The sequence below is a fragment of the Opisthorchis viverrini genome (genome assembly GCF_000715545.1).
Source record: "Opisthorchis viverrini unplaced genomic scaffold opera_v5_174, whole genome shotgun sequence".
In the NCBI taxonomy this organism is placed as follows: domain Eukaryota; kingdom Metazoa; phylum Platyhelminthes; class Trematoda; order Opisthorchiida; family Opisthorchiidae; genus Opisthorchis; species Opisthorchis viverrini.
The window spans coordinates 814,165-824,031 of NW_008751832.1; the positions used below are offsets into that span (position 1 = coordinate 814,165).

At 44.1% G+C, this 9,867-nt stretch overlaps 1 protein-coding gene across 1 annotated transcript; it reads right to left on the reverse strand.

Annotated features, from left to right (window-relative positions):
• Nucleotides 1–651: 651 nt before the first annotated feature.
• On the reverse strand, nucleotides 652–1,476 carry T265_07559 (hypothetical protein; the record flags this gene model as incomplete). Its single annotated transcript, XM_009173109.1, has 1 exon — nucleotides 652–1,476. One exon carries the CDS (start codon nucleotides 1,474–1,476, stop codon nucleotides 652–654), a length of 825 nt encoding a protein of 274 aa, XP_009171373.1.
• Nucleotides 1,477–9,867: the final 8,391 nt, after the last annotated feature.

The window sequence follows — 9,867 nt, forward strand, 5'->3', positions numbered from 1 at the left end:
GCATAGGATGCACACATGCAACCAGGTTTTAGCAAGAATATAAATCAGAAGATAAGCAGACAGGGATCGTATGTTTTCCCATTTCATCATGCTTCCCTAACCTTAGTTCCGCATTTACCTGACAAAATAACGTACGCAGGGCTGAAATTGCCCAGTGCTAGTCAACAGGCTGATGAGAAAGTTTCAGGCCAATTTAAAAACAATAGACTGAACAGACTGAATATCTAATCTCTACCATCAAATAAGAGTGTATTCCTACTTGTTCCAAAGACCTAGTATAAAATGTCACTAATCAGAGAAATAAACTCATTTGCTAACTAATTTGTTTTTGTGAGAGACTCACCTGGAACCCAGCTGAATCTCTCGTTTGTGATGTTTCTAGGCCACTGAATGTGCTGCACACAGGATTCTTCATCTTTCAGTCGCTACGATATTCGAGATATCGCGATACATGTACATTCGTAACGCACTACTCATAAGGCTGCTAGTCATAAGTGGGCTGTCGACGAATTCATTAATCGGAATTTTGCACACAAGAAACTGATTTCGGGGTGACGGTAGAAATGGATAGATTAATTAGTTTCTGTTTAGAGTCCTCAATTCTGCTGGGTGTCAGAAACATCCGCGAGACCAACCTTTTGAATAGACTTGCTAGATACACAGCAAGCTTGCTAAATCGATTCCTCGTGCATGGAAAACTTCACTCACCTGATTGTAGACTAACGGGACATTGACGTAGTCATGCAAAAATAATATGTGCAGCTGTCTCCAGAATGCAACCACTTCAGCGACTATAGCATCCAAGTGACGTTCGTGTTTGATGAAACCTTCATGATGTGCTCTGCTCAGCAGAGTGACAGCCCAAACGACTGGAACGAAAAAGTGCCCGTTATCTTGTGAGAGGTTCAGAAATATTGTTTCTTCTTGTTTTGTCATTAACCCACAATCGACCAGATCTTCTAGCGTACCCACTTGACGTTTCATGCTCAGTGATATCTCCTGGAAGCACAATGCGCTAGCTAAATTGAGGTAGCGTGCAACGGAGCGTCTGATCAATAGAGGTCTTTCGCTATCGCATTGTTCTGACACGTAGTAACCTTCCTTGTGTTCATATCCCCGTAAATATGTGCCCATCAAATAGCACGCAGAATCCGGAGTGGGAAGATTGAGAAACTGTTTCCACCATCGGGAAACCACAAGGTTTACAAAGAAGCCCAACACAAACGAGACAGGAATCGCATCGGAAATCCGAGCTGCATAAGCACAGACCTGTACAAATTGTTGTTTCATTTCCAGACGCTCAGGAGTATCTGTTGGAAGCAAATAGTAGATAAGTGCGACGCCTCCATACGCAAAGCAAAACAGGAGGAACGTCGGCCATACAGCTTGGTACACGCTTCCATGCCATCGTGCAAGCAGGCGAACCAAAGATCCATGATGAACGGTTGCAACCGAGCTGGCGTACGACACAGTCATTCAGCTGGAAAATGCGGGGTAAATAGCGCTCCACGTTCATAAGTGGGCAAAATGCAGGCTGCCAGGTCAAATCAGATATCTCAAAGGCGATTTGTCAGGACAATCGAACATCACGTGGGCGTGTTCGTGTAGCTGGTTTCTGATTGGTTCATTTCCACAACCACTTCCATGAGCCTAATCAAGCCGCGCCATTTACAAATCCATCAGTGCACGATGCGCTTCAACATCCAAGTGCACTCTGTTGTCACATTGACTTTCGGATTAGTCACCTTACAACGCACATTTGGTCTTAACATCAGCTGCTACGAATGTGAAATTGTCGACCGAGAACGCCAGATGACTTTGTGGCCTTGTGATCAATCATTGGGACCATGGCAAATCATTCCGGATTGTAAAGCTTGTATGAAAATCGAAGAGGTTCAGCGATCGGACTTCAGGAAACCAAGGTGGGGACAGGAATACTATGAATTGAAGACAGTTTCGAGGTTATGTTTGAGAAAGTTTGAGCCACTGTTAACGGATTCTTGTATTCAGACCTACGGTAGTTCAACCACTCTGAAACGATGTTACTGTTCCACGCCATTCTGCAACGAATCCCATCGAATTTATGGCATATGGTGGATACTAGTAGCAATAGCATCTGCCAACAGACTATTTCATCTCAGCATCTAAACGTGTTGATCACTCCCTCTCCGCCAATCAGAAGTCGGATGCTGTAAACACAAACCCGGAAGTAAGTAAGCCAAGCGTTCAGCGTTGTACAGATGAATCGTGTGACTTTCGAACTATCAGCTGATTTGTATTCTTTCCGTTACTTTTTGAGGACATTTTCATTGTGGCTAAATACATGCCTTTCGTCCCGCTGTTCTTCACGGTTCACATTCCGCGATTGAACATCGCCGGGACTGGTTAGTTGGGAACACATATCTAACTCCGATTACACGTTAGTTCGTAGGAGCTGTTGTACGGTAAGCTCTGTTGAAAAGCGCCATGCGGTTTTCTTGGTACAGCACTTAATCCTAAAAGGATAAACTACTGCTTTGGAGGGTTCATAACAAACGTTTTTCGCAGGGTCAATTAGAACGTGGTCTCCCCAAAATAAGCGGATTTTAAACCGTCCTGGAAGTAACCTCTCTTTGAAGCGTTACAACAAATGTCTTCTGACGGAAAACGCAATCTGTCAGTTAGCCAGAGTGGGGACGTCTGCCTACAGGAGTATGTTAGTGATGACCAACGCTCAGCACAGAAAAGAATCGAGATGACTAATATACTGGCTGGGGCAATCAACCGTTGTGTCAAAGGACTCCATCTAGTACATAGTTCAGTTCATTCTGGTCATTGAACACCTACAAAGATACCGATGGTTTACCTGTCATACTTTACTTCGTTGCGTGTCAGGAGACAATTCGGGGATAACCATGCACCGAAAGAGATAGTTTGTGGTTATACAGCACTGTATGAGACCATTAGATCAGTTATACACCCCGTACGGTTGTTCAGGCTGCTACGGTTTCAATCGCCGAGAATAAAGAAGATAAGACCGTGACGGTCAAACAGCAGAGATGACGCTCCAACTGATTCGTCGACACTAAGTCGTTCTGCTTTTCCAACAAATCTTGGAATGAAAAATTATGCTCACGGTCGTCGAGGTCACCCTATCTCATCTAATCTGATCGACTGTTCTGAGGTGGGCGGGTGTTAACAACACGGTCCCAAAAAGAATGAAACCACAATTTATTCTGAGAAACGTCGTCCTGGGCACTTTAGAGATTAGTTTAGCTGGTTGCCGCCAACTCAACCTCCGGAAGAACATCATAAACTCGATACCAGTCGATAACAGCTCTCCGTCTACAACAGAAACTTGGCGCTAGGGAATCTAATTCAGACGGTTTGCACCCTGCACGCTTCAGAGGTGGCCAGGCTAGAGATCTCACTCAAAAGAACCTGGAAGGAAAAGAAGAATATTGTCAAAGTGGAGCATTTCGATGGTTTTCCAACAAAATTACAGTAATAGCGAACGAAACCGCCCGGCTCTCAATCTTGTAGTCACCTTCCAAGGCGCGAGTAATCCTTTGAATGAGGTGTTAAGCGGAAATTTTCCGAATATAGTCATGACCCAAGACCGACTATGCTTCAACGCATTGTGGAACCCGACTGACGAGGATTGTCATCTCAAACTGTAACTGTCTTGCACACTATGAAGGAGGTAAAAGTATTCAAAGTTCCACGAATTTTTCCAGAGGAAATGGCATCATTTAGACCGCAGCCAAACACAGTACGCTAGGTAGACGAAAGCCATTCAGCTACCTGACTCTGCCAGCTACCAGACGTCAGCTACCATCAGTTAGAAGCTTTACATATGGTACTGTTTAGGTGCATACCTTAAATTAATAATAGAAGCGAATATTTTATCGATCGCGCTGCAAAGTATCTGGCGTGGCTGACACATTGGTGGTTCCTCCTATTGGTCAGCTGGTTGGCCGTCACCAATGGCAACATAGGTAACGCCACGCGGAGCAAAACAGGTGGGCCTGAGTCAAAAGACAAATGCACTCACGCACCACATGTGCACACCTCAATGCATGGACTAGCTCTGCCTCAAGTTACCGGTATGACGACTTAGTCCGACGACATCGCTTCTACGGAAGGATGGCCTGTAACTTACGGATAAGAGCTGTGTAAATATGCTTCAGATAAACTATGGAATCCCATACTGATGCCCTCGTCACTTGGTATTTCTCTAAAATGTTGATTGCTGCGTTCTTCGCTCTAGGGGTAGAAAAGGTCCAAGGTGCTTGATTCCTGATGTATGACTGAGGATGAGTCCTGGCATAAATTGTCTGTCCCAAAACTATAATGGGATTAGATTTTTCCGTCTACCATGAAAAAACAAAGAAGTAACCGAGGCTGAAAGTGTCGCGTGATACTTGTTTGTCTGATCCCGTTCTCCAACAACAGAAGATTGCAAATGCCCGAAAAGAATCTTAGAGGACAAATGCCAGGTTGTTCCACATTACTCCGCCCCCGAAGGTGCCAGCATCTAGCTTGACTACGGGTAGACTTTTGAATGTTTCTTCGATTGTTCTGCTAGGAGTTCACCTACATTTTGCAGAAGAAAATGGATTATGGTTGAATGGATTGGAGCAGTTTTAATGTTGAACAAAAAAGAGGATTTTGACCTGCGAATTCTGAGGATGTTCACTCCTCATGAAGTATACAGGTCCTCTTCACACGTCCTCTTAGAGTGAGGGTATCACCTACTAAGAAGACCATTATGCCTCGGTTCATAAAGTTTATTCCTGAGTCAACAGAGGATGGAGACCGGACCTCCAATAAAATTCGTCAATTTTGACTTTACTGCCACTCAACAGAGACTACTTTATAATCAAAACCCTAAAACGCCGATAACAATTAGTGTTATTTTTTGTTGTCTTGTGGTGGAGGAACATGCTGTTCGAACCTCAAGGCTATTGGTTTCGGTGCGCAATGCAAGCGCTAGCAAAACTCCATAGCTCCTGAAAATGTTCTGATAAGTCTGGTCACATAAGTTGCCTGCAATATAAAAAAACCATGATTGTTTCTTCCGAACAAGGTCAGCAGGACAATAAAGCACCGAAGTTTTGAGCCACTCAAGGAACACCCGGACGTCAGACTAACGTGCAAATGCGTGGGGCCACTTTACAGTGAAATAGTGGTTCTTATTCAGGCAGAATGAAGATTTGACAGCTCGGTTAAAAATGACATCTAACAACTGCCAGGAAGATGTTCAAGCCAAGGAAGGCTCGAACTTGAAGGCTTGATTGCCGGTAGTGCTTGTCAGAGATGATCATTTGGAACTTTGTTTTTTGTTCTTGAAGCTACATAAAATCTTACCATTACTATGTTTGTGGTTCCTTCGACCTCGTTAGCAAGCTATATTAGTCAGTCGCTTCTCCCTTATGCGTTTATAAGATCTTTTCTCCACTACATTCCTTAGCACGCATAAGTCCGTTGGGCTTTGGTATGCATTGCCAATATGTATTCAACGACAGCTAAGAGAGCTGGAGATGAACGTGGTCTCCATTATATCACCATAAATGGAATGTAAACCTGACCGGGTCAAAATAAACGGACTTTTGCCGGTCCTTCGACGCAACTGGTCGACATGCCTCAAACAAACCACAGCTTAGTCGTTGTGCTACTGACCTTTGCTCCTTCATACTTTCGGCTTTCTAGCAAACCTCAGAGATATTCTGATGGAGTACAAGCTGGATCACCAGGTAACCAGTCGGAAACCATCATGGTGCGCGAACGAAACCAGTACCCATAGACGTGGGCAGTAAAGATGCTCGCTACTCATTCAGTTGACGGAGAACGGAGACTACAAATATTGAAACAAGGCAATGTGATGGGGCGATTAATTACAAGTGGTTAGTACATCTAGTTTGACTTTCTGTTCATCACAGTGCTCCACTCATGAAGTCACGTAGGTTATTTCAGGGCGATTTATGCGTGAGGACATTTGTGTTTTCCCCACTTCTATTGCATTACATACTTTTTAGTTCTCAGTCAACTGCTGACTATATGACGTCAAACTCATACAAACTCATGCATGTACGCCTACCGAGTGTGCAAGTCAATCAAGTTTCAAGCTCGCTGTTTCCCTCTTGTTGGTTAATTATTGTCCGATGTCGTCAGCCATGGAACAAACCCTTCACCCCTGTCAAATTGGCGTTAAACTACCTGAAATGGCACTACTTAGGAGGTTGCTGAAAGTTTTGTCCTCTTGAGGCTCATCGTCAGTCTTACGGTCTAATTGATTGTGCTGGCAAATTGACTTGGTATCAACAGAAGATTCAACTGAATCCTTTGATCATAATGAGTGCATTTCACCGATTTCTTAAATCTTAGTGTTCAAGTAGAACGTAAGGTTGAAGACTGCGTCCACTTGATGAGTCCCAAGAAGAGAGAGATCGGTGATGGACTGTCAATGAGTAATTAGTAATCTTATGTCCAGTGTGTTCTGTCAAGGAAACACACTGCGGTATCCCGAAAATCTCAGCAAAGGGAACATAAGGTAGCTATCGTACAGCTGTAGGGCCTTTCGGTGCCTAAATTCCATGTCACCAGAAGGAAGCACGATTGCTGAGATACTACCAGGTTGCCCAAGCCTAGTCAGGGGATGTCAAGAGGCGGGAGGCGGGTTCGAAACACGCACCTTCCGGGCGGTAATAAATTCGCTCTCTAACCCCTGAGCCTTTGTAAAATAATTTGAGTTGAAGACTGTCACAACAGAGGGACGTAACTGAGTCTCTCGTGATTACCAGTGTAATTCGAAATGAGTACACTTCGTTTTACTGACCCTATCCTCTTGTTGCCTCATCCTATCCTTCTGTTCACTAACTACCGTACTGGTTTTGTCGTTTTTCACCCACGTCTGTTCCCTTTCAAACCTCACGATGATTTCGTCACAGTAAACCTTCTCGCCTTCATTTACAGTCTCACATTCTACTATCTCCTGTTTCAGATTTCAGTACTGACCTTGACAGGCGTTATTTGTTGTGTGCCAGCTCACACCTTCGCAATCATGCGAATGAACGGCGTATTGAGAATAATTGCGCCAATGTTGGCTGGTTCTTCATGTCTGACTGTGTCCAAACACATCGAACGATACGGGTATGATCAATACTCGTCTTGCGGAGGCCGTAACCCCACAGCCTACCTGAAATCGGTATCGCTTGCTTCGACTGTTTGTTTACGTACACTTTGCCTACACTTATCATGTCTTAGACTTTAACCGTTGACCGGGACATTTTGACCCGTTTGGGAGTTTGAAGTGCGTGCGTGATTCTACGTTTCGGTTTACACCCTCAGCAGCTGGTAGTAAAAATTGAACACTGGATGTTTTTAGGTGTCTCTATGAAATGTGGTTTCTGGTCAATTGTAGCACAGTTTCTCCTCCTGTTCAACAAATTTTCAGAAATTGACTCTGAACTCAGTGTTAGTTCATTGATCATTGCAACTTTTACACACTCAAGAGAAACTGCGAAATGGACTTTAATCGGGACCAGTTGTGCATGTGTCTTTTTTCAATCCGACTTGAAATGTGCTTGCTTTTTTCATCCAGTATGATGTGGTCCTCAAGCACGCTAACACGCTTGCAAGTGTTGCCCTTTTCAAGAAGAACATAAAATTGTTTGCTCCGATTTCTAGGGGGGCGCTCAACTTTCGCTCCTTTACACATGCTCTGGTTTCCACCTCAAGACCAGACAATCGTTGTCGTAGTTCCGCGTTGTCGATAAGTACTGAAGTTTGAGTGGCACGACACTGAAAACATGCGTAGGCTGGTGCTAATGAAGTCTCCTCGAATGATGACGAAACGTCTGTAAGTCGTCTGCCAAGCTAACAGCATGTGTAGAGTGGCAAAAGTTGAACGCCCCCCTAGAAATCGGAGCAAAAAATTTCATGTTCTTCTTGAAAAGGACAACAGTTGCAATACTCATTTGCACAATCACAAACCCTCATCCAAATCTCCCTAAGGTTCCGCCAGATGCACACCACTGATGATTCCCAAACAGAGACGAAAAAGCTGTAAGTTCTTCCCGGATATTCAGCACAGATTGGCCTCAATTACAGGACGAAATTATTCCTAGAAATTCCTCAGTCTCCCACCACTACCAGGGACACTAAGGACAATGTATCGCCTGGAGCGAGATGGCTCAGTAGTCAAAGCGTCAATTAAGTGACCGGAAGGCCCGTGGTTCGGATCCGACCTTTACTTGTTGACTTCCCCTGTCTAGGCTTGGGCAACTTGGCAGTATCCAAGCCCTCGTGCTTCCTTCTGGTGGCCTGGCAGTTAGGCACCGAAAGGGTGCCACAGCTGGACCCCATTGCATTCGTAAAACAATAATTCGTGTTTTTTCCAGTAAAATTTTCTAGAATACAAGTGCATTCTGTTTCATCGCACACGACAGACTTTCATTTCGTCCTCTGAATAATCAGTAGTCACTTCGCCTATACAAATGTCAATCGGACTTTGAGTAGTCGGAAAATAGAAGAACATCCTTAACGTATCAGTTTCTGTTGCTTGATGTGTGATCCAGAAGCTACAGGAGAGAGTCCCCTGTCCGTCTCTATTTTGGACAGACGTCCAGAGATGCTGAAGATACAATGTTATCTCAACAAAACCTTATTTCACGATATTTCAAATCGGATTAGAACTGCAGCCCCTGTAACCATTGCAACAAAGGAAACGTCAAGGGTGCTACCTGAAGCATTCGTTTTCCGTGAAACTTGCTCTTCGAAAATATTCAGTTTTCCCCTTGTATATCATCATGTACAGACAGTATTCATACTCACCATCGTTCTCAACTGACAACGTCTCTTACGAGGCAAGTTCCAGCCGAGACATTAATTTGTACAAACGCACAACCCACATAATACAACTGCGCGTAGATACATATATGGGCCCTTGCTCACGATCAGTCTTGTCCTTTTTGGGGTTGATTATATGTGTCCGAGCTTCCATCGGCCTTGTATTCTACTCAAAAGACGAGTTGCACGAGTGTTTCCAACTAGACTGCTGAATCCTGTACTGATCGCCCGCAAGCATATGGTTCAACCTAACCTGCTTCTGTTACCCCTTGTGGGAAACTAAATCTAATGAGACACTTCTTCGGATGACACTGTAAAGTTCTGCTGCAACATGAGTACATTCCATGAGAAGCCGCTTCACGAATGGACCACTTGGAGCAATTTACTTACTTGAGCACTCCACAGTGTGTGAAAGTCATGCATGGGAACAACACTCATAATAACCGCCTTCAAACCCAAGTCACACACCAAGTAACCACTGCTTCCTTCACCGGAACCATGAGAAAGTCACCTGACTGTTCCCGAGATGCTAACGTCAGTGATAAATTTTAATGTATAGGCCAAACCAAAGGGTCAGATTCAACTAAATCCCCTTTGTCATAAAGACTGGTGTCTATTCCTTAAATTTACCGTAATCTAAGGCAAACCGGTGAATTCTATCGACCAACTTAATAATATTCATGGCTACGTTTTCCCCTCGACTGATTTACACCGGCACAGTAAGGACCACTAGCCAGAATAAAACAGGTGTCACGGGTGTCATCTGTAATAGACAGGATTCAGTTACATCTTGTTTGTTTTAATCACCATTGGTACACCAATCACAGATGGATATCCTATTGATATATTCGGTAGATTTTTTCACCCAGTTGTTCCCAAATCACACATTCACCTCGTCATGCAATACACGAATTCACAGAATAGTGTTTATGCAGACTTTACTGCTATTAGTTATTCTGGAATCTTGCATGCCGAGCTCATCGGTGGTCCACTTGGCGGGTTATTTTGGCAGATTCCATGAAAATCAGCCCCGGAAGA